Genomic DNA, 22,087 nt, shown 5'->3' with positions numbered 1-22,087 from the left:
GTGTGTGCTTAGGGTGTGTCTGAGTGTGTCTTTTTATTTACCTATCTGCTGCCGGTGCTGAGCTCGCCGGCGCTCGCGGCTCGGCTCTGTGGGGAGAGAGGGAAGCGGGAAGAGGGAGGAGCAGAGAGAAGGAGGTGATGAGGAAGAGGCGGAACGCAACGAGAGGAAGACTGCAGAGCAGGGGGTGCAGACCAGCTGGCCAGCAGGGGTGCAGACCAGCACCAGCTGCCGAGACAGCACACATCCCGTCCAGGACACTCCGAAGCGGGACGGCGGCCCCCCAGAGGGAGGCAGAGAGAGCGGGGGCGTTACGTAAGCACAGATATTAAGGTGGCGCTATAGAAGGTATATGAGTAGGTGGCGAGATAAGGACTCCGGCAGCCCGGTCCTGTGGCTACTGGAGGGTTCTGGCGGAGGGCGAGCCGACCCGGAGGCCTGTGTGGGGGTTGACGATGTCCAAGATCTTCTTTGCTCTCGGGGTGTGGATGAGCGGCGACGCCGTTCTGGCCGAAAGCGAGGTGTTTGGCGACGTTGCGGCAGTGGACGCCGAGCCGGCGGCGGCGGACGACGCCGCCGACGACGGAGGACTGTGCTGCAGCGTGTATGCGGCGGCGGAGGCGGCGTCTGTGGGCACGAAGTAGTGCTGGCTGCTGTCTGCAGCGGTCTTGGCGCCAGAGGCGTTATCGCCCGGCGCTGCCGCCGCGTCCAGCACCACGGGGCAGAACTCGAGGTCGTCCTGCCACCCGAAGCCCTTGGAGAGGAGGAAGCGTGTGTGCAGCATGGTCATCAGCGGCGGTGCTGGGGGGTAGGCGAGTGCAGAGCTGTTGTGAAGTCCGCAGAGGAGCAGGGCCGGGTCCATGTTGCTCTGGGTCTCCCTTTTCTCGGAAACGGCGGTCACTCTTTCCCCTCGCTTATCGCTGTGCTCCGGCAGCGGGCAGCAGGCGGCGAGCCCGCGAGCCGGCTGGGACTGCTGCACAGCCCGGCCGGGGTCGATCGACCCCGCGTCGATCGACCATGACGTCATTGCCCCGCGTTGCGTCACCGTCGGCTTTGGCCTCGGTCTCGGCCTCGGCCGCCGGCTCATCGCTTTCTCCCGGCGATCAGGCACCGCCGCGTGTTATGCCGAGCAGTGTCGCGCCGCAGACTGTCTGGGTCGGCTCGGCGGGGCGTCGGCAGGTGGTGTAGCACCAGGTCGGTGGCAGGGCCAGCCAGGAACCAGCAGCAGGCACAGCACGCCGCCACGCACAGGTAAACACGGCAAGGTAAACACCCCGAAGCAAACAGGGATCCAGACCAACATCCCCCCGGACACAGGACACGGTGTGAGGCGCCAGGCCTATTGTGCTCCAAACCCGGCCCCGATCCCCGCAGCACAGCCACGGCTCGGGAGAAAAAAAAGCATTTTAGCGTGCCTGCGGCCGGCACACGACGTCCCCGCTCGTGGGAAGGTCCGGTGTTGAGGAGTTCACGCCCCTGGTGGCGGTTGTGCCCCTGATGGGGTCTTGCTGTGCTGTTGTTGTGCCCTCTCGCCGCCAGGTAGTTGCCCTTCTCCCATGTGAGGAAACTCAGGCAAGACCTCTGGCGCAACAAACACACAGCGGCCCGCAGCCGGACCAAACAGCACACGTTCGAGGACCGCAGCACACCCGGCAGGGCACAGCACCGCACAGCACCGCACAGCACCGCACAGCACACACCAACACACAGCACACACACACCATCCCCATGGCGCCCGCAGACCTCCTCCAGCACGTCGTGCGCTCCGTGCTCAACGGCAGATCGCCCTCCGGCCTCGTGATCAACTTCGCCCTCAACTTCTCGCCCGTCCTCCTCTGACTAACGCTCTTTAAAAACGCAGCCCTCATCCCCGTCGACTGGAGACCCGCCATCAACGTCAGCTGGTTGCCGCTCGCAGACGACACCTGCTTCAACACCCACCGCGGCTCCGCATACCTTTTCTACCTGGTCGTGGTGGTCTTTGTCGTGCTGCCCATCGCACGGCTCTGCTTCGACTTCCCGCTGCCCTCCTGCCGCAAAGACCCTGCACCCTCCCCCAGCCCGCCGCCCCAGTCAGGCCTCCTCTTCCTCTCCCTCCTCCTCCTCGCCTGGCCCGTCCTCAACACCCTCAACTTCCTCGCCGCAACCTTCCAGAACTACCTCCTCGACCTGCTCTCCTACACGTCCTACGTCCTCCTCCACCTCATCGTCCCCATCGTCACCTCCGTCTACCTCTACGTCTTCCACCCGCCAGGCGTGCTGGCCTCCTACGCATGGTCCTTGGGCTCCCAGAACATCCTCGGCCTCTCCACCCACATCCTCCACCCACATCCTCCTCCCCTCCTCCCCCCCTTGGTTCATCCACCTCAACGGACTCAACGCAACCGCAGACTACTCCACCATGGGCTATGCCGCAGGCTTGGTCAGAATAGACTCCTCCTTGGGCACCCACCTCGCCACAAACGGCTTCCACAAGTCCCCCATCGTTTTCGGCGCACTCCCCTCTTTACACAGCGCCATGGCAGTCCTGTCCTGCATGTACATCTCCTGGTTCACAACCTCCAAGTTCCTCGTCGTCCTCTCCTTCACATTCGTCATGGTCCAGTGGTGGGCAACCATCTACTTGGACCACCACTGGAGACTAGACTTGTTTGCAGGAATGTGCTACGCAACCTTGGCCTTCCTCACCTTCCGCTCATTCAACCCACAGAGGTTCAACACTACCCATATCTACACTTCCACTGCCATACCCACCCCCGCTGGTGCTAGCACCCACAGTAACACCCACCCCAGCTACACCAGCTACACCAGCGTCGAGAACAGAGATTTGGAATTGGATTCCGATGAATTCGACCTTGACTGCGACTTGGAGCTGCAATGCCTCAGCAAGGCCATTCCCACTTCTCCAAAAAAACCTACCGACAACATTAACGGTGAGGCGCCTGATCACTATCAGTGCCAACTCGAAGATGAAGAGCACAAGCTGGACTACAGGTACTGCGAATACGAAGACTCGAACAGCAGTAACAGCAGCAGCAGCAGCAGTGAAATCTCAAGCGCGACCGCTTCCTCCAACGCCAGCGTGTCTCTACTTGTCCAGGAGGACAGACCATTTGGACTACGACTCTTTGCAGGCACTCCTCTCGAGTTCTTGTTTGTCTGATTTGGTGCTATTCGTAGCCCCTTTATATGCTTTACAAAAAAAACCTGTTTAATTGTGCTTCTTTATTATGTTCTAATTTTCCCGTTTCATATTACACACACGTTCCAGTCGTACTTGTTGAGAATGTTCTGCCACATTTTGAAACTCACACCGTCCGGGTTGAGGCGCCAGAACTCCTGCACAATCGTCCAGATTTGCTCCAAGTTCCGCTTGTTCGACCCAACACTGTTCACCATACTCAGGTAGAAGCTCTTGACCATGATCCGGTCCCGCATCTCGCATACATTTGCGCCGATGATGAGAAATGGGAACAGCAACTGTCCGCTGTTGAATCGCCCGTTCGTGTGCCTTAGCAAAAACCTCATCTTCTCAAAGATGCCCAACACAATCTGCTTGATCTCGTAGTTCGTTGCTGAAAGCTCCTTCAACTTGAACTTCAAGTAGAGTAACACAGAGAGCTTCATGACCTCAAAATAAGCCACCGTCTCCTCCTCGATGGGACCGTAACCTTCGCTCACCATTGTGCACTCCTGCACCCTCTTCTGCAAAAAGTCCGTCTTCTTCTGCACCCAGCTGTGGAACCCGTATCGGATTTCTTCGTACTCGAGATAGACGTCAGTGTGGACAAACTCAAGCTGCTCCTCCTCGGTCATGTTCCTCATCGCAGGCTCCACATTTTTGTAGTAGATGAAGATCGGGTATTGGATTTTGATTGCAAACTGATCGTACAAGGCATTGATCTCGCCCAAGACAACATAGAGGTTCATGCAGCACGAGATCGAGGTGTCAAAGAACTTTTTCAAATGGAAGTCTTTCTCAGAGTTTGTGGAAACGCTCGAGTTCGAGGAGCCATCTCCCTCTGGTGGGGTCGAAGACGGGCTCAAAGCCAGTTCCTCGACCAGCGCCACCCCCGGCGGCGGCGTCCCACCTGTGATGAACTTCAGGTACTCCTTTTTGGAGAACAGCGGCCCAAGAAGCCGGTTCGACGTCACCTTGATCATCTTGAACACGTCCTGGTAGAAGAACCAGTTGATCACCCACAGAAGGACGTGTCTATTCTCCTGCCGCTTGATCATAAGCAGAAGCATGTCAAGCCCGACCTTGCGCAAGCCGGTGTACAAGCGCTCAAAGCTGATCTTCCACAGCTCCGTGTCGCCGTTGATTGTGGAGATGATTGTGAGGCAGGTCAAGCTGACGATGTAGTCGATCAGATCGTCCTCGTGCCAGTCGTTGCTGTAGTCGATCTTGAGCTCCAGCCGGTCGCAGATGCCCAGCGCCTCGTCGAGAAACTGGCTTGTGCGTGTGTCGCCTTTCATCGACAGGATCCAGGCACACAGCACCATCCGGACCGGCCGGCTGCGATACGCTAGCGGCAGCAAGAGAGCGCAGCTCTTGAGAAACTTGTCTGCAGCTTTAGCGGAGACACCCTCGTCCATCCGGATCGCCGCAAACCTCGCAGTACTGAACGTGTCGATGATGCTCCTCGCCACAAAGTCCAGGTCCATCTCCAACTTCATGCCAAGACCGCCGAGGCCGCCGATATCCTGCGACAGGCCCGGGTTGAGACCAAGGTTGAGGTGCACGTCGACACCTGCGTCGAAGCTTCCGCTCACAGACTCCAACGGCGGGAAATCCGTGTCTCCGTCCGGGGAGAACACCATGTATTTGTACCACCCCGGCGACAGCACCGTACTTCCACCACCGGCGTTGGCGACTGCCAGCAGCTGCCCGCCGCTCTCCTTCTCCCTCTTCCCCGCTTGTCCATCCCCACTCGTCGCCACCGTACTGCCCCCATCCACCTCCTCCTCCAACCGGTCCCGCTGGTACACACAATCCACCCGCCGCTTCGTGCAGGCCCCACACTGCGGCCTCTCTTCATCACACCGTTTCTTGCGTCGTCTGCATTCGTTGCAGCTGACAATTGATCGTTTCGTCTTACTCCCAACAAACCGGATACGACTCCTCACTGTGCTTCCCACTGCCATGCTCTGCTGTCTCTGTGCAGTCTTTTTGCTGTCTCTGTGCCCTCTCTTAGACTCTCCAGCCCCTCCGACCCCTACTCCGAGCCCACCAGCCTTCCTCCCCGGACACCCCATACTTCTCTTCACCAGCCGTTGGACACCGGACCGCCCCAACCGTTGAGCGCTAGCCGCTTCGGCCCGGTTACCGTATTCGGACGGCGTGCGCCACTTCGCTTCCCTGGCAGGCGGATTGTCTATAACATTTCTATACCTTATCTTATCTATTACCATATAGCAATCCCCCATGGTCCGTGTGGGTTCTACAAGACTACCTGGCAAAGAAGGTGAGCACCTGGCGCTCGAACTCGGCTCGGTTGTCGACGTACAGGTGGTGACCGGCGTGCGGGACGACCCGAAACTTGGCCGTGCCGCCAGTGGAGTTGATGGCCTTGCAGAGAGCGTAGCCGGCGGTCTTGTCCATCCAGTCTAACTCGCCGTAGAGAAGCAAGACAGGCACTCGGAGCTGGTTCGGAAGCCTGCAGGAGAGCGGAAGACGCCCGAGCGAGCCTGGGGCAAGAATGGGCCCGAGACAGTACTCGCCGGAGCCGGGCTCGAGAAACATTCTGGTTGTGTACATGCAGATGTCCCACAGCTGCTGGGCGTCACCGACCCGTGCAAACCGGTTGTAGACCCAGATGGCGACGACTTTGCCGGCAAAGGGCCCAAACCAGCGCACGATGTCGATCGGCGTGTAGTTCCACTCCCACAGACGGGTGAGCAGCTTGCCGGGCCTGACACGGGTTTTGATCTGCCGCATGAGCTCCTCCACACGGGTCGGCTGCTCCATGTGGCCGGAGACGACCGAGACCAACGACGCGGCGTCGTCGTCGTCGTCGTCGTCGTCGTCGTCGTCGTCGAAGCCGTCGTCGAAATCAGCACCGAGGTCGTCGTACCCGTACGCCTCGTCAGACTGCCCCTCCCCGGCACCGTCTCGTCCGTCGTGGAGATGGTCTGTGAGCTCCCGGGTGAGATCCACACCCTGGTTCTTCGCCACACGGTACTCTCGGTCGATGCTCTGGCGGTCGTTGCCGTCGCCATCGTCGTCGCCGGCGGCTGCAGAGTCCCCGTCGTCGAGCTGTCCTGCACCTTCCTCGTCGCCGTCCTCGCTACCGTCCCTGTCCTTGAACCGGTTGTACGCAGACAGGTCATTGTCCTCGACCCCGACGGGCGACACCAACACTAGCTTCTCCACCACATCCCGGCCGTACTTCAAGTAGTAGCACGACATCAGGTATCCGCCCAACGAATGCGCTATGACGTGGCACTTCTTGATCCCCCGCTTCAGCCGCCATCTCTCAAACGAGTCCACGAAAAATGCCTCTGCGTTCAAAACCTTTCTCATCGGCGTCGTTCCATCTGCCGGTGCTGGGAACGACGGCCGTCCGGAGCAGCCGAACCCTAGCATGTCGATCGCATGGAGCCGGCAACCCGGAATCGACGACAACCCTTCCAGGTTTGTGTAGAAAAACCCCAACGCCGCCGCATACCCGTGCACTAGCACAATGTCAATCCCTTCTCCGTCTCCGTCTCCATCTCCGGCAGCCTTGGCCGTGTTCGTGATGCACACCTCGTGGATATACGTCCGCCCCCGGTCTCTCCCGCGGGAAGACTCGTCGGACACGTCCGTCTCAACCACCTCAACCCGTCGCCCTTCCATCGCCACACCATCCGTCCGGTAGAACGAGAGGTTCCGCAACAACCTGTCCTCGTAGTGCCGGCAGTCTTTCCACCAGCTCGTGAAGTACACCCCGAGACTGTCCGTCCACGAGATGGAGTGCTCTGTAAGGCTGGCGCCAATCTCCTGCGCCAGCGTTGTATGCTTTTCTTTGCTCTTGCTCATCCTTGGCCTGCACCATCTCCCCAGAAGACGTCCCCCCTGCTCCTTTCTCCCTTAATAGCTTCGTGACATGTCCTGCCTCCGCCTCATCATGGGCTCTCTGCCCGTTTCAGACGGCCGCGTTTTCCGTCCGGGAGGAAAAAAGGAAGGGGAAAAGAAAAGACGAGACACAGGAACGAACATCAACCCGGCCAGTGGTGTGCTCCTCCTTTGGCTCTGCTGTGGGACAGCGGCTTTGCTGGCAGGTACAGATACTAGAAGGTCACCAATACAGAAGCGACCACCGACAGCGAACCACCCGGCACGGACATGCAGTCAGACAACCCATTTGAAACATACGAAAACCCCTTCTCAGACCCTTACGATCCTTCGGGGTATGGGGGCCAGAGTCGTGGCCAAAGCCACGGCGGACACGGCGCAGGAAACGGACCAGCGTTTCTCAACGAATGCCAGAGAATTAAGGACGAGATCGAGCAGTACAAGAGCAACATCGACTACCTCAAGCAGTTGCAGTACCAGCAAATGAAGGCTGTTTCTGAAACCGAGAAGAAACGCACGTTGGAGCAGATCGACAGCTCGACGATGGAGATGAAGACGATGCAGATCGACATCAAGAACGGCATCGAGCGTCTGAAAACACAGGTGGACCGCTCGGACCCGGACATGGTGAACCAGTTGAACAATTTGAACCGACTCTTCAGAGGCGCCTTGAGAGAGCTCATTGTCGAGGAGGACAACTTCAAGGAGTCCGTCACCCACCAGGCGGTCGAGCAGTACCAGATAATCAACCCGGAGGCATCTTACGATGAAGCACAGCAGTTTGTGTTGCAGAACGGACCGGAAGAGATCTTTTCCACGTCTCTCGAGATGCAGAACAAGAAGGCCGAGGCGATGGAGGTGTTTGAAAACGTCAAGTACCGTCACGACGAGCTCTTGAAGATCCAGGAGATGGCGGCAACCTTGAACCAGATGTTCAACGACTTGCAGGACATCGTACTCGAGCAGGGCGAGTACTTGACCAATGCCAATGAAAACATAGACCTTGCACAGGCCCAGCTGGAGAAAGGTGACGGCAACGTCATCCAAGCGGTTCAAACTTCCAAGAAAAACAGGAAGTGCAAGTGGATTATCATTGGTTTGTGTATCTTGCTTGCTTGTATTATTGCCGGTGTCATTGCCGGCTTGGTTAGAGGGTTATCCGGTCATTAGTCAGTTTTGTTTTCCATTTCCATTTCCATTTCCATTTCCATTTCCATTTCCTTTCTATTTTTGGTTTTGTTTTTTCCATTCTTCTTTTCTTGACTTTGTTTCCATTTCCATAGCTCTAGTTCATAGTTCATAGCCCATAGTTCATAGTTCATAGTTCATCTTTTTTCCAAACTCATTTTCTTTTTCCTCTTTTTCCATTGCCATTCGATTTTACTACTCTACTCCCTTTTATTTCTTCTCTTTATATCCCACCCCACAAAAACACGGCTATACTACAAATTAGCATTTATAAATGATTATCTAAAGAAATATTGCGCTTTCCTGATTTTACTTGAATTGAATCAAATTAAATTAATTAAACAAAGCTAAGTTAGTGTACCACATGAAACTATTTGAATGCCTTCTTGACAATCTCCTCGATTTCGTCCCAGTCATCGGCAGGTAATTTTATCATGTCAATACCACCGAAGTATTCAGAGATGTATTGAAGGCATTCGTAAGATTTCTTGTCACTGATGAAAGAAATGGAAACACCTTTACGGCCAAAACGACCCGTTCTACCGATTCTGTGTAAGTATGTGGAAGGATCAGGACGTTGGTTCTTGTCGAATGGCATATCGTAGTTGACCACCATGGTCACAGACGGAATATCTATACCTCTGGCAAGAACATTGGTTGTGATCAAAACTTTGGAACGTCCGTTTCTGAAGTCGTCAATCAACCTATCTCTTTCTTGGGTTTGTAATGAACCGTGCAATACAGAAACCGTGTGACCTTCCTTCTTCATATTGAAATAAAGCTTGTCGGCAGTCTCCTTCTTTGCGACAAATATGATCGAGGATGCAATTGTCATCAACCCGTAGAACTCACATAAGTATTTGAACTTTTCTTCGTCGTTACTACAATCGATGTAAAGTTGTGTGATGGCATCGACGTTCAATTCTTCGTGCTTCAATTCAAGAGAGTTGGCGTTGGGAACAAACTTCTCCGCATAGCTTCTGACTTCATCAGGGAACGTGGCACTGAAAAGAACCATCTGGCACTGTCCTTCATTCTTTGGCAAGAATTTCTTAATCCTGCTACATTGATCACCCAACCCTTGTTGGTCAAGCATGTTATCTGCTTCGTCCAACACAAAAACTTTGACATTTGATGTAGAAAATCTCTTTCTTCTAATCATGTCGAGCAAAAAACCAGGAGTTGCCACCACGATTTGTCCGTTTATTGGAGCATCTCTCTCCAGCGCTCCTGGAACTAATAGCTGAATCTTCGTTTTGGTGAATTTGCCCATTTCCTGGACAACGTCTAAAGTTTGTCTTGCCAATTCTCTTGCAGGAGATAGACAAATTGCTTGGACCGCAGGGTTGCTCTCATCGACTCTTGAAAGCATCGTAAGTGCAAATGCAGCAGTCTTACCAGTACCACTCTGACTCTGTCCAATCATGTTCTTTGGAGGATTGGATAGTAAAAGCGGAAGGGCCTTTTCTTGGATCTTCGAAGGCTTGGAGAACTTCATGGCATATAGGCCCTTGAGAAGCTCTGGCTTGAGTCCCAATTCCTCGAAGGACTTGGCGCTAAAGAGTGGGGAGTTTGGGTCTGCCTGCAAGTCTGCAAGCTTGACCTTGACTTCGTACGTCGATTTGATAAGGTTGTCTGCAGGTTCTTGGTCTTTCTTTTCTACAGCTACCTTCGGTGCTTCTGCAGATTTCTCCTGTGGCCCGTCAGTTTTGACGGTGTCGGTTGGCTCTTCCTTTGTAGATTCCTTTGGCTCCTTCGATTCCTCCTTCGCCCGTGTGGCAGCAATGGAGAGCTTGGAAAGGAGCTCTGAGGCGTCCTGCTTGTCGAAGTCGGGTGTTCCTGACATACTGTAGTCTTCTATATACGCTGTCTGCTGTCTGTTTCTTACCAGTCGTCAGAGTCCTAAAGTAGAACAGCACACCTTCACCAAGTACTGTGTTGGAAAAAGTTCACGTTTTCCAGACGAGAGAGCAAAAACGGAAGAAAAAAACAACACTGCCATCTTTCCTTCTTCAACACCTACAATTGCCTTTACTCTACAGGGCTACCCTCTGCGGCTAGTCTTCTGCAGCCAGCTATGCACGTCCGACTTAAGGCGATTGGAGCAGTGCCTCAGGTCTCCCCGTCCCTGGTGGACTTTTCCCGGGAGGCGCCCTTTGCCGCCGTCCCGGAGCTCGTCAGAGACAGACTCCGGTTAGAAAATAGCCAGCAAATCTGGTGCTACGTCGGCAATGCCTTCATTCCATCCATGGATGACACGCTTGATACCATAGTGGGACTCACTGGGACGTCTTCTGGTGAAGACACGCTCGTGGTAACGTACTCCCTCGTGGAGGCCTTCGGATGACCGGTTTCTTTTCAATACAGACTGCTCTGTTTCTTTTTTTTCGTCGTTACAAATCACTATATTAATAATACCACTAAATTGTTGTTTCGGTTGGTTTTTTTGTATTGTATTTACTGTTTCGTTTCCTTGTGCCCTTCTCCCCAGGCTACTCGCTCTTCTTGATAGTTCCGTCCGGACCAACAACCTCGGTCTTCTCCCAGATACGGCTAGTACCGTCCGAGTAGACCCGGCGCTGGGTCGTCGTCCGCTGGAAATCACCGTTGTCAAGCGTAACCATGCGTGTCTCTGTCTCTCTTCCGACGACCTCTTTGCCATTATCGTCGCCAGAGCTACCGTCTGCACCACCGGAGCTGCTGTTGGACTTCCAGACGTTCCACTTGGCTTTCTCCTTCGCTTCCCAATCAGACCACTGTCTGCGTCTCTGCTCGGCAACTGCCCGCTTCATGCTTGCCTGCCAGCCAAGCATGTCCTCCAGATTCTTGAAAAAGAGGCCATGCTTGTTTTCGGTGTCCTGTTCAACGTCTTCTCTCGAGACAAGTTCCTTTGCCTCACTAGGGCCCACTCCAAACGCATGCGACTCCCCAGTGCCGTAGTCGTACGGAATCTTGCTCCGTGGGAAAAGACAGTGCCACAGGCCCTGCTGGTCCCAGAGAGACAGCCCCTCAGCCTTGGTGCATTCCTCGTAGATCTCGGGAGGCGGAATACCTCTGCTGACCATCTCGTTCGGCTTATGGAGTACTCTTGGGGAAAGCAGCCCCGGCCCCAACAATGGAATCTGGCCGTCATTCCGAGGGTCCCAGGCATCCAGAAGGGAGTTCCATCCGTCGCCAATACCACGGAGCTTCCCCAATGCATTCAATGTGAGGTCATTTGTTAACGAAAGCGTTTTCTGTAAACCATCGTGGAGACCGTTGAGGCCCCCGTTTAAATCCTGAAGACTGTCAAGTGGTGACCCGGCACTGACTGAGTTGATCTTCACGTCTCCTTGGTCTTCGACCTTGTCTTTATTTGCGTCGTAGATGCCCATTTTTCAGTATATCGTTCCAAAATCGTAAATTTTTGTAGTGTCCTTAGTTAACGGGGCAAAGCAGGGGTATAGAAAATTCTCCAATAGCCACTGCGGCAACTTCTACATTAAACACGACCTCTTATATACACGTCACCTACAGAGACAAGAGGGGGCACATGGAGAGACCCGGAGACTCGCAGGCCCGCAGACCCCGCAGGCCCCGAAGCCGTCTAAGCCGTCCAAGCCGTCCCCGCTGTTCGAGGCCACTCCGTCTCTCCCTCGAGGAACCTTCCAGCACCTTCGGACAGCATCGTCAGACATTCTTTTTGCTGCATCGCCAGAGGCTGCCGGGGGATTATGAGTAGGCCTGCACGAGCTGCTCGTAGTGATTGCAGATGGTCTCTCCGACAGGGCTGGCCTGCCCCTCGACGCCCGTGGTGCTGACTTTAGTGGGAGGGGTCCCAGCCATTTCGTTGTCGAGCACGTTATACACGAGCTGGAAGTTCACGTACAAGAACAGCCGGCGCTTGCCCTTGGCGTCATCTAGACTTCCTCCTAACTGGACCATGCCCTTTTCGAAGGTGTTGCTTAATCTCTCTATGGAGCTGTTCAAGGGCTCGCTTGTCTCCAGCTCAAAGACCAAGTTTTGCACAAGCTGGACGAGGTTGCTGAGGACAATGCTGAACGACTGAGTAATCTTCAGCGGCACTAGTATATTATTTTTGCTGCTGACAACCATCTTGATTATCGATGTAGAGGTCAGGGTCTGGGTGATGCTGTTGCACAAGGCATCCACATCTCGTTGGAACACGGGCCATAGCGCAAGCAGCTGAGTGTTCAAGTAGCTCTCGAATAACTCTGGAAGACAGCGGTTCTGGATCTCGTACTCCATCCGCTGGATCCTTCTGATGGTCAAAAGAATCCCGAAGTAATCGCTTCTGCAGTTGTTCAACAAGTATGTAGTAAAGTTTGTCCCCATTTTCATGATTGGGGAGAATATCTGCTTGATCATGTTGTTTATGTCGTCGTTGTTTGTCAGAATGAAGAACTCGACAATGAAGTTGAACTCAATGGTCAAGTTGTCCATCATCGTCTGGTTCAAAAATACGAAAATCTGCTCCATATTGAATTTCATTCCTCCGATCCCACTGGACTCGGCTATCTGTCCAAGAATGGAATACTGGTTGTTCTCGTCGTTCATTTTTTCGAGCCGCTTAGGCAGGTTTATCAGATACTCATTGATAGAGTCTGTGTTGTCTAGCATTAAACTACGCTGGCCGTAGGATGATGAGGTTGAGGAAAGATTGTTAGAATACGTACTTTTCCTCTCTGCATCATACTCGTTTTCTAGTATTTTCAACCCTTCAAGGGAGCTAATGTATTTCACAAAATTGAAATAATAATACCAACGGATGGTGTAAACATATGCCGTTTCAAATTCCTTGGCCAGCCTACTGTTCTTGCTTTTGAGGAAAACGAAAATCTCTTTCACTTGAAGCAACTTGCTTTGGGCTTTGACAGATGAAGTGTGTGTACCTCTCAAGTATTTAATGTTTTCAATCAAGTACCGCTTAATCCGCTCCACACACTTCAATTCCAGCTTATCAATGAGCCCCAATAATTCGACAATGTTTTCATGGTTGAATTTTTCCTTGGTCTCATAGTTCTGTAAAATTTCCTTCTTTTCCTGGAGGATGGTTAACTGCTCGACCCACTTCTCGTCAAGTTTGCCGTGCAAAAGAATCTTGATGCATTGGGGAGGAATCAACATGTCGTTAAGTATAGGCGTAAGCAAATTGTCAACCTTGCTATTCTTCTGAATTTCGTCGTTCAAATTCACAAGCCTTGTTTGCAAGACCTCCATTTCGTTGGACAACGTGTTCAAATTAGACTCAAAATCTTGAATGTATTGAAACAACGGGGTTAGTAGGGAGATTGACCGATCCAGGCTTGACTCAATCTCATGAACGTTTTGCTGTTTCTTCAAAATGTCTATATCCAGCAACCTTGGGTCGAAGTGCACTTCGGCTCTGCGGTGTTTACCGGACTCACCCTCTATCTCTACTCTTTCTACTTCTTCGTGTTCTTTAGCCCCTTCAGGTTCACTATCATCTGTTTCATCACCTGAGATCTCTACATCAAACGACGGATTCACATTGAACTTGTTGTTCAAGTACTCCAACCTTGTTATTGTAGTCTTCACCTCGTTCGAAGCCGCCTTCGCTTTCCGGCCTCTAATTCCGGCTCGAGGCGAGTTGGAGCCATTCTGCGGTTGTTGCAGCTGCTGAATAGATGAGCGCCTAGATATGCTGTGTCTGTGTGGAATGGCAGTCATGATTTCACCAATTCCCATAATCCCACACTCTTAGAGATCCTATACTTTCGTTCCCTCAACTTTAAGGATGTTGATCATATAATGATGAACCGTCAAAAAAGTATCGAGCGTCTCGATTCTTTGCTTGATCTTTCTCACTGGAGTTGCAAATATGAGCTTTCTTCTAGATGTACGTGTCTCTCTTTAAAGAATTGACCGCTGGAGATAACAGTGTCGACAACGGCAGTACAGTTATTTGGGATACAGCTATACCAAAATGGATCTAGAGGAACACGAGGGGGAGGAGCTTGCATATATCAAAAGCACGAGATGTGGATATTGTCATCAGCAGAAGCCCGTGGAGAAGTCATGGGCTCTAGAGTCTGTGTCCAAGCTTATGAAGGACAAGGGTTACTGTAACAGCTCATCAATAACGTTTGACGGGGAGGAATTGTCTTTTCAAAGGTATGAGCAGTTGATCAAACAAGGATGGCGTCGAAGTGGGTCATTCATGTATAAACCTGACTTGCTTCGCTCTTGCTGCAGACAGTATACGATACGAACAAATTACGAAATGTTTGTCGACGATAAATACTACAATAAGTCCAACAAGAAATCGATAAGACGGTTCTACAAGGCCATGGAGATGGGGATAAATACCGCTACAGGATCACTTCTAGATATGTATACACAAAAAGATAAGAAGGGCCGCTTTTTCAGCGTGCTTCTCCCGAACAGTTTTACGATGGATAAATTCCAATTGTTCAAGAGGTACCAGATGTCTATACACAAGGAGAAGGAGTCTGAAATCAACGAATATTCCTTCTATAACTTCCTTTGCAACGATCCTTTCCCAGAAGTAACAAAGAGACGGGAATATGTGGACTGGAAAAAGGTGAACCAGCAGTGGACCAGTGGCGAAATCGGGAAGGAATTACTTGATCTTCAAGGTCCTGTGCATGAATGTTATTTTATTGACAACAAGCTCGTGGCGATCGCAGTTCTAGATATCCTCCCTACGACGATTTCGTCTGTTTATTTCATCTGGGACCCCGATTATGCACACCTAGGCTTAGGTACGGTCAGTGCTATCAGGGAGATAGTCATGACAAAACTACTTGAGAAAGATCACTATTACATGGGATTTTACATTCCGGACTGCGAGAAAATGGTGTATAAGGCCAAGTTCGGCGGAGAGATAAGAAATTTTGCTGATGACGAGTCCTTAGAATGGGTGAAAATGCTTGATGTTGACCACCTAATGAAAGACGGCTTGTTGCGAGTGTTTGCCAAGACTCAAGATGGAGAAAAGCTTGCAGAAGTTACGGAAAAAATGTATGGGGTGGAGGGGTGTCGGGATGCTGAAGCTCTCGACAGTTTCCGTGTGATCTCTAAAACATGCATCTTTCCCACTCCATCCATAATTCCAGGACTAGACACAAGCAGTCTGTAAAGTAATTATGTATAGGGAGCCTACAGAGACTGACTGCCAGCCTCAGAAATATAGTCAGTCATTAGTTTACCCCACACTCGGCAAAGTCGCCGGCCCTCAAAAAATTCGACAGCTTTCATTCACGAAGCGGGAGAAGTCAACTCAGGCTCTCTTTCAAGCCGTTTAACGGTCTTAGCTTGATAAACATTTTTGGGGAGGCTCGGTTTATATCAAGCAATGTGGAACCTAGCAGGTGCATTGAGGCCTACTATTGGATTTCGTTCAAAAGCGATAGCTTTTTCCCAGTTCAGAGCGTTGTGGTCAGGCAACTTGAGAAGATATGCCTTTGTTTCTAACAATGTCACATTGCATCGCCACTTCCAGCTAAAGACGTTCACCACCAAGACGAGGCCAGCTTTGACAACAGCATCATCCATTGCAGATGCCAAAGGTGTCTTCTCGGCGGAAGAACTTGAGCAGGCAAAGCTGCAACGTCTAAACGGGCTCGGGATACTCAAAAACTTCCCAGATAAATGGGTGCCTTATATGGAATTAATGAGGATCGAAAAGCCTATAGGTACCTTGCTTCTCTTGTCTCCGTCGATGTGGGCAATCACTATGGCTGGGTACATGAGCGCAGCCCCACTATTATCCACCGTGTGGATGCTTTCCGTGTTTGGTGTTGGTGCATTCGTCATGAGAGGTGCTGGGTGCACGATTAATGATATGTGGGACAGAAACTTAGACAATAAGGTTGCAAGAACCATAGAACGGCCAATAACTTCTGGAAGAGTTTCCATGAAACAAGCATGGGTATTTCTATCTGCGCAAATGCTTGTTGGATTGGGTGTTCTTTTGCAACTTCCACTTGACTGCTTCCTTCTCGGTGCATCGTCACTCCTTCTAGTCAGTACTTACCCTTTCTTCAAAAGAGTCACTTATTATCCACAGGTGGTTCTTAGCGCTTGTTTCAATTGGGGAGCTTTATTGGGATTTCCAGCTATGGGTGTTTGGAACTGGCCGGTCATGATCCCTCTTTATCTCAGTGGGTTCTTCTGGTGTATGCACTACGATACAATTTACGCACATCAAGACAAAAAGTTTGACATCAAAGCAGGCATCAAATCCACCGCTTTGGCGTGGGGCACCAAGAGCAAAACAATCTTCAACGTTCTAAGTACTGCCCAGATGTCTTGCTTCTTGACTAGTGGCTACTTGGCGGGAATGGGCCCATTCTTCTATTTGGGCGCTGCTGTGGGTGCCTACAGATTGTTCTCAATGACCAAGAAAGTGGACTTGGATAACCCTGCAAACTGCTGGTACTGGTTCAAAGAAAACATTAATACAGGCCACATCTTTTGGCTTGGTATTTTGCTTGATTACCTTTGGAAAATATTCTTATAATCAGCATTTTATATTCAAGATCGTAGACCTGAGGTTTTGAATAAGAATAAAAAATTTGTAAAAATTTATACATATGATCTACAATGATGTCTAGAAATCGGTCTTTTTGGCCTCATCTACATCTTCCTCCTCCACAGGAATACTCCATTGTTCCACCTGGAACTTACTTTTGCTATTTTTGAAACTGTATTCCTTTAAGCGTCTCTCCATAAGACCCATGCAGCTTAGTATAGGAACTCGATACACATCGACGTAACCTTGCTTGATCTTTTCACGCTGAGTTTTGTAAACTTTCTCCATCAGAACATTAAGCTCGTGTGGAAAAGGCACCAAGCGAATTACACCATCAAACAACAAGCTCTCTAAACTGGATAAGATAGCAGTGTCTTCAAATAGCTCACTGCTCAAACTTGCCATCATAGTGATTCTTCCTGGGTATGCGTTCAAGATTCGGCGGAGCCCAAATACAAAACGTATGACCGAGTGAGTCTCCACGAGAGCATCGCAACCGTAAACCATAGGGTTCAGCATGTATGGTATAGCCAACCTCACCATTCTCGTCTCAGTTTTGAGCTCTCTATCCACTATTCTCTTTATATCTCTCAAAACTCCATCAAAACCGCCATCAAGCTTCACAAAGCTAATTTCAGACGCCCCTGGGCTAGGCCTGATTGTTGTTGTAATGTCAAACTGGTGATTGTATTCCGGGTATTTGGAGTCATCTAACTCGTTTCCATCACCACTTCCTTTCCCCGCAATGGCATCCTTTTTATATCGCCATGCAATTCTCAAATCGTTTCCTGCATTAACGTTACTGACACTGATCTTACCCTCTTGTTCTTGCACAAGTTTCTTCTTTCGTTCTTTACTACTCCCAGCATAAATATCCGGTAATTCATTACCGTATGTGTTTTCCATTCCCACAACTATGCAGTGGTTAACAAATTTCCCTGTCTTTCTATTTTGAACAATACCTTCACTCACATATTTCTTCATAAGCACTCCACCAAAATCAGTACTGCCGTCTTCCTCGACCAACAACGAACAATTGACAGGCAAACCACCATGGATTAGTATAGTGTCTATATCTTTAGTTCCGGTTGAAACACAATTGATATTGGACAATGCAATAGAGGGCTTTAATCCTGGATGCTTAAAAATATCCTCTTTGACGGATTTCTTTTCACCAGTGATCGGGCCCTCTCGTGTTGTAGGTACACCTGGTGGCATCCTTAAACCTGCATTATCTGAGATGCCGGCAATTCTTGGGGCGGCAGCAGCCCGATTTAGCATCGGGTTGTTACCTGCGGAACCCCTTCCAGCTACTACTTCTCCTCTTCTTCTGAATGACATATCAGTTTTAGGAATGGACTATCACTATTTTTCAACTACCTAAAGACTCTTTCTAATCAATCGATCAAATGAGTGAATCATCTTTCGAAATTTAAAAAATTTGACCGAAACGATAAAAAAGTAAGAGGAAAAATAAAAAAAAAAGAAAATCACTCCATTTGCCATTGGAACGGTTTGGGCAACTGTTTTGATCCTTTTCACCAATCTACTCTTATAAGTTTCTACGGGGCGTACTACTATACGGACAAATAGGTTCCGATGACTATTACCGATAAGAATTTTGACAAGGACTCAGAGTCGTATCAAAATATGGGCGGCACGGACATGGACAAGTCGTACTCCGAAAATTATGCCTTCGATGACGACTCATTGGACGATAAAACTTTGCTCAACGGGTCAAATAACGAGAATGGAAATCATGGTGGTAAAGATTTGCATCTGCCAGCTATTGCAAATTATCTTGTTCAGAATGGAACATTAGAAGGCACTACTTTGAATGATGGAGAAGCTGGCGAACAAGGCCCCATTTTACCATCTCATTCAAACTACGAAGATCCGTCTGTTGCACATGTTAAACAACTGAAGTACAACCAGAATAAAATTTTGCTTGACAGAGCCATAAACTCAACTGTTTCTATGTTCACCGAATTTAAGGAAAACAATATCAATTCTCCAATACACTATCCTATTGATCAAATGATTTCAAATGGTTACGACTCAAAACTTAACTCGATATCTTCCAAAAGAGCCTTGATGTTGCAAGAAGAAGATGACAATACCACTAAAAATGTGAAATTTGATATTTTGAAACTGGAATTGAAAGTGGGTATGAAGTCCTCAGAAAATTTGCTAACTAATTTGGATGACAATACTATTTCGATGCTCTTGGATGAAAAGTTTATGCAAATTATTCATCACTTGAAAAATCTCAAGGCCAGAATTGATGATATTACATCAAAAGTGTTAATCACAGGGGACTTGAACTCTGGTAAATCTAGCTTTTGTAATGCTCTTCTGAGAAGAAACGTTATGCCCGTTGACCAGCAACCTTGCACCAATGTTTTCTGCGAAATTATCAACTATCAAGAAAACAATTCTATTGAGGAAGTTCATGCAGTTCCAATTGGTTCATCTTACAACATAAAGGATGAAAACACATATAACAAGTTTTCTCTGAAAATGTTGGACGATTTGGTTTACGAGAATGATAAATATTCAATTTTGAAGGTTTATATCAATGACAACAGGAGTGTAGACGAAAGCTTGCTTAAGAATGGTGTTGTTGATATAAGATTAATTGATGCTCCAGGTTTAAATCTAGACTCCTATCAGACCATGCAATTGTTTTCCAGACAGGAAGAGATTGATTTGGTCATTTTTGTTGTCAATGCTGAGAATCATTTCACGCTATCTGGCAGAGAGTTTATCTCCAACGTTAATAACGACAAAAAATTCACTTTCATTGTTGTAAACAAATTTGATTCCATCAAAAGAAAAGACAAATGTGTTGAGAAGATCATGCAGCAAGTTGGTGATTTATCTCCAGAAACTCATAAAGACTCTGATGATTTCGTTCACTTTGTTTCATCCTCTGAAGTCCTCAATAATAAATCGCTACTGAGGGGTGGTGACGATGGTCCAGGTGGTGATCCAAACGATCCTAATGGTCCAGGTGGGAATAGGCCTTCCGATCGTAACTTTGACAGACTTGAAGCATCATTAAGGAACTTTGTGCTCGATAAAAGATCTGCATCGAAGTTGCTACCTGCCAAGAATTATTTGACCAAGATTTTTAAGGAAACTTTGCTGTTAGTGAATATGAATATTGACAATTACAAGAAAAGTAAAGAGAAGTTGAGTACAGAATTAAATGAGATCAAACCGAAGTACGATGAAATTGTGAAAATTTCAGTTAAAGTGAATGAAAAGGTCATGACCATAATTGATGAATGCTCCGACGACGTTTATTCCACCACAAGGGAAAATATAAACAAGACTATTCAAAGTTTTGCGGAAGTCAAAGAGGTCGACAAATCAGTCACGTTGTTCAACATAGATCAATTTATTCAAGCTACTAAGCTTAAGGTTGTTCATGATATTTTATCATGTATTGAGGATTCTGAAGATTACGCCAGACTACAAACATTACATTCGATTCAAGATATACGAAGTCTGGGTAAAAAAGTTCTGGGTGATGAAAAGTTACCGGAGCATAAGTTCAAGCCAGAATCAATGTACTCCCATAAAAGAGATCATCAACTCAAGAACCAGATTAATATTAGCTTTGAGCTACTGGATTTGATTGACTTTGATTCTATACTTGGTTTCTTCAAAAGCATTCAATCACTTTTTGACTTCACCAATATTTCAAAATTTTCCAAAATCAGTAGTGAAGATTTTACGTTGAGCTCAATCCTATCATCGAATGTTCTCAAGACTGGTGTTTCCAGTATTTTGATTTTATATGGCCCAAAGCTCGTTTCGGTATTCACAGGGGTCAGTTCCATCATCAAACTCCCTAAAGTTATCACGTTTACATCTGTTGGGCTTTTAATTGGATATCCTATTTACTATATCGTCAAGGAATCTCCAAAAACTGTACATAAAAACATCATCAAAAAAATCAAATCCAATTTAGTAAAAGATGACTATATCCACTTGAATAGTTTACGGATAAGCAAAGAAGTGCGGAAAGTCTTGAACTATCCTGCCAAAGATGTCTCTGTTGGAATCAATGGGTTGATTGAGAGAGAAAGCAATTTGAAACTGAAACTAGTCAACAAAGTAAACCTTTTGAAGGGGAATTTGAAATTTTTACAAAGTTTGAAAGAGCGTGTTGAAGTCCAAAAACAAATTGTTGATGGATTTGAGTTGGAAGTGGATTAATGGATTGGATCAAGGAATGGTAACAAGCATGTTTTTTTTAAGTAACGAATTATTTTTAATGAGTATATAATTTTCAAAGTATTACAGGCTGATAATGGCTCAAGAAGAAGAGTTGAGTTGCAAAGAACTTCTCTATCTACCGACTGAAGGTTGAAACAAGTAGGAGCGAGGAAAACATCTGAACGCAAAATCGTCTCATAATATACTCCTAATGGTGAAGAAGATCCACACGTTACTCTCAGTGTGGCCTAGCAAGGAGTTGCGATAAACAATAAGATAGTTTACAAGATATGAGTAACAGCTGGGCAAGAATATCAAAGGCTGCTACAGCAATTGCAAGACAGACAGGTAATAAAACCGCCCAATCGGTTTGGAGAGATGGAGGGGTGAAATTTCAAAGCACTGCAGCTAATACTGCCCTCAAAGCAGCAGCACCCCTATCGCCTAAGATTAAAGATATTGATCCCAATACGCTTGATCTCCGTGTAGGAATGATCAAAGAGATCAGAAGACACGAGAATGCTGACTCACTATATGTTTCGCAAATACAAGTTGGTCCAAATGGAGAGGACGCAAGCATTTTACAGGTCTGCTCCGGACTAGTAGGTCTTGTAGATATGGAGGCACTCCACGGTCGCCGTATTGTTATTGTGAACAACCTCAAACCAAGCAAGATGAGAGGTGTTGCTTCTCAGGCTATGCTATTGTGTGCAGACGGTGAAACTACTGTTGATGGGGAAACCAAACCGAATGTTGAACCAGTATGTCCCCCGGAAGATGCACCTCTTGGTAGCAGTCTTTCATTTGTACATGAGGATGATGCAGAGGAGAAAGTTTCAACCGTAGATGGCAAAAGGGAGGTCAAGAAACGTATCAAAAGCAAAGCATTTCAGGCTGTATCTGAAGACTTAACCGTGGACAACACTCTGCGTGTCGTGTGGCGACAGAAACATGTGCTGTGCCACGACATAATATCGCGTTGTTGCACTGTCAGTGATCCAAAATTAGCCGGTGCACAGGTGCGCTGATATTCCTTTTTGGGAAAACGAGGGTAGAAAAAAAGTTTCGGAAAAGGATTTTTTTGGAGCTGGAAAAAT

The 22,087-nt window shown here is 48.7% G+C and overlaps 14 protein-coding genes across 14 annotated transcripts; 7 read left to right on the top strand and 7 right to left on the bottom strand.

Moving 5' to 3' along the window:
• Positions 1-32: 32 nt before the first annotated feature.
• PICMEDRAFT_139846 (hypothetical protein) lies at positions 33-362 on the top strand. Its single transcript, XM_019160165.1, has one exon. It carries the CDS (start codon positions 138-140, stop codon positions 327-329), a length of 192 nt encoding a protein of 63 aa, XP_019018089.1. The 5' UTR covers positions 33-137; the 3' UTR covers positions 330-362.
• Positions 362-1,289, bottom strand: PICMEDRAFT_139873 (hypothetical protein). Its single transcript, XM_019160170.1, has one exon. It carries the CDS (start codon positions 1,082-1,084, stop codon positions 395-397), a length of 690 nt encoding a protein of 229 aa, XP_019018088.1. The 5' UTR covers positions 1,085-1,289; the 3' UTR covers positions 362-394.
• A 1,109-nt stretch (positions 1,290-2,398) lies between these two features.
• PICMEDRAFT_72991 (hypothetical protein) lies at positions 2,399-3,160 on the top strand (the record flags this gene model as incomplete). Its single annotated transcript, XM_019164355.1, has 1 exon — positions 2,399-3,160. One exon carries the CDS (start codon positions 2,399-2,401, stop codon positions 3,158-3,160), a length of 762 nt encoding a protein of 253 aa, XP_019018087.1.
• A 43-nt stretch (positions 3,161-3,203) lies between these two features.
• On the bottom strand, positions 3,204-5,517 carry PICMEDRAFT_139850 (hypothetical protein). Its single transcript, XM_019160167.1, has one exon. The coding sequence runs from the start codon at positions 5,425-5,427 to the stop codon at positions 3,247-3,249; it is 2,181 nt and encodes a 726-aa protein (XP_019018086.1). The 5' UTR covers positions 5,428-5,517; the 3' UTR covers positions 3,204-3,246.
• On the bottom strand, positions 5,462-6,760 carry PICMEDRAFT_20501 (hypothetical protein; the record flags this gene model as incomplete). The annotated part of the gene is made up of 2 exons (XM_019162159.1): positions 5,462-5,944; positions 6,176-6,760. Coding segments are annotated over 2 exons (1,068 nt in total), but the record flags the coding sequence as incomplete, so codon positions are not given.
• A 481-nt stretch (positions 6,761-7,241) lies between these two features.
• On the top strand, positions 7,242-8,551 carry PICMEDRAFT_16771 (hypothetical protein). Its single transcript, XM_019161335.1, has one exon. It carries the CDS (start codon positions 7,328-7,330, stop codon positions 8,225-8,227), a length of 900 nt encoding a protein of 299 aa, XP_019018084.1. The 5' UTR covers positions 7,242-7,327; the 3' UTR covers positions 8,228-8,551.
• On the bottom strand, positions 8,540-10,205 carry PICMEDRAFT_16770 (hypothetical protein). Its single transcript, XM_019161334.1, has one exon. It carries the CDS (start codon positions 10,089-10,091, stop codon positions 8,616-8,618), a length of 1,476 nt encoding a protein of 491 aa, XP_019018083.1. The 5' UTR covers positions 10,092-10,205; the 3' UTR covers positions 8,540-8,615.
• Positions 10,206-10,737: 532 nt separating this feature from the next.
• Positions 10,738-11,619, bottom strand: PICMEDRAFT_72987 (hypothetical protein; the record flags this gene model as incomplete). The annotated part of the gene is made up of 1 exon (XM_019164354.1): positions 10,738-11,619. The coding sequence occupies one exon, from the start codon at positions 11,617-11,619 to the stop codon at positions 10,738-10,740; it is 882 nt and encodes a 293-aa protein (XP_019018082.1).
• A 337-nt stretch (positions 11,620-11,956) lies between these two features.
• PICMEDRAFT_72986 (hypothetical protein) lies at positions 11,957-13,954 on the bottom strand (the record flags this gene model as incomplete). The annotated part of the gene is made up of 1 exon (XM_019164353.1): positions 11,957-13,954. The coding sequence occupies one exon, from the start codon at positions 13,952-13,954 to the stop codon at positions 11,957-11,959; it is 1,998 nt and encodes a 665-aa protein (XP_019018081.1).
• Positions 13,955-14,102: 148 nt separating this feature from the next.
• On the top strand, positions 14,103-15,476 carry PICMEDRAFT_139857 (hypothetical protein). The gene has a single exon (XM_019160168.1). It carries the CDS (start codon positions 14,193-14,195, stop codon positions 15,366-15,368), a length of 1,176 nt encoding a protein of 391 aa, XP_019018080.1. The 5' UTR covers positions 14,103-14,192; the 3' UTR covers positions 15,369-15,476.
• Positions 15,477-15,584: 108 nt separating this feature from the next.
• PICMEDRAFT_59155 (hypothetical protein) lies at positions 15,585-16,751 on the top strand (the record flags this gene model as incomplete). Its single annotated transcript, XM_019163347.1, has 2 exons — positions 15,585-15,600; positions 15,790-16,751. The coding sequence occupies 2 exons, from the start codon at positions 15,585-15,587 to the stop codon at positions 16,749-16,751; spliced, it is 978 nt and encodes a 325-aa protein (XP_019018079.1).
• Positions 16,752-16,841: 90 nt separating this feature from the next.
• PICMEDRAFT_72983 (hypothetical protein) lies at positions 16,842-18,104 on the bottom strand (the record flags this gene model as incomplete). Its single annotated transcript, XM_019164352.1, has 1 exon — positions 16,842-18,104. The coding sequence occupies one exon, from the start codon at positions 18,102-18,104 to the stop codon at positions 16,842-16,844; it is 1,263 nt and encodes a 420-aa protein (XP_019018078.1).
• Positions 18,105-18,321: 217 nt separating this feature from the next.
• PICMEDRAFT_16767 (hypothetical protein) lies at positions 18,322-21,092 on the top strand. Its single transcript, XM_019161333.1, has one exon. The coding sequence runs from the start codon at positions 18,363-18,365 to the stop codon at positions 20,988-20,990; it is 2,628 nt and encodes an 875-aa protein (XP_019018077.1). The 5' UTR covers positions 18,322-18,362; the 3' UTR covers positions 20,991-21,092.
• A 188-nt stretch (positions 21,093-21,280) lies between these two features.
• Positions 21,281-22,018, top strand: PICMEDRAFT_11919 (hypothetical protein; the record flags this gene model as incomplete). The annotated part of the gene is made up of 1 exon (XM_019159857.1): positions 21,281-22,018. One exon carries the CDS (start codon positions 21,281-21,283, stop codon positions 22,016-22,018), a length of 738 nt encoding a protein of 245 aa, XP_019018076.1.
• Between the last annotated feature and the right edge of the window lie 69 nt (positions 22,019-22,087).

This window comes from Pichia membranifaciens (assembly GCF_001661235.1).
Source record: "Pichia membranifaciens NRRL Y-2026 unplaced genomic scaffold PICMEscaffold_3, whole genome shotgun sequence".
NCBI classification, from domain to species: Eukaryota; Fungi; Ascomycota; class Pichiomycetes; order Pichiales; family Pichiaceae; genus Pichia; species Pichia membranifaciens.
This window is presented reverse-complemented; position numbering and strand designations above follow the sequence as displayed.

Coding starts and splice junctions, on each gene's coding strand:
- PICMEDRAFT_139846 (XM_019160165.1), top strand. CDS start 138: ATGAGGAAGAGGCGGAACGCAACGAGAGGAAGACTGCAGAGCAGGGGG.
- PICMEDRAFT_139873 (XM_019160170.1), bottom strand. CDS start 1,084: ATGAGCCGGCGGCCGAGGCCGAGACCGAGGCCAAAGCCGACGGTGACG.
- PICMEDRAFT_139850 (XM_019160167.1), bottom strand. CDS start 5,427: ATGGGGGATTGCTATATGGTAATAGATAAGATAAGGTATAGAAATGTT.
- PICMEDRAFT_16771 (XM_019161335.1), top strand. CDS start 7,328: ATGCAGTCAGACAACCCATTTGAAACATACGAAAACCCCTTCTCAGAC.
- PICMEDRAFT_16770 (XM_019161334.1), bottom strand. CDS start 10,091: ATGTCAGGAACACCCGACTTCGACAAGCAGGACGCCTCAGAGCTCCTT.
- PICMEDRAFT_139857 (XM_019160168.1), top strand. CDS start 14,193: ATGGATCTAGAGGAACACGAGGGGGAGGAGCTTGCATATATCAAAAGC.
- PICMEDRAFT_16767 (XM_019161333.1), top strand. CDS start 18,363: ATGACTATTACCGATAAGAATTTTGACAAGGACTCAGAGTCGTATCAA.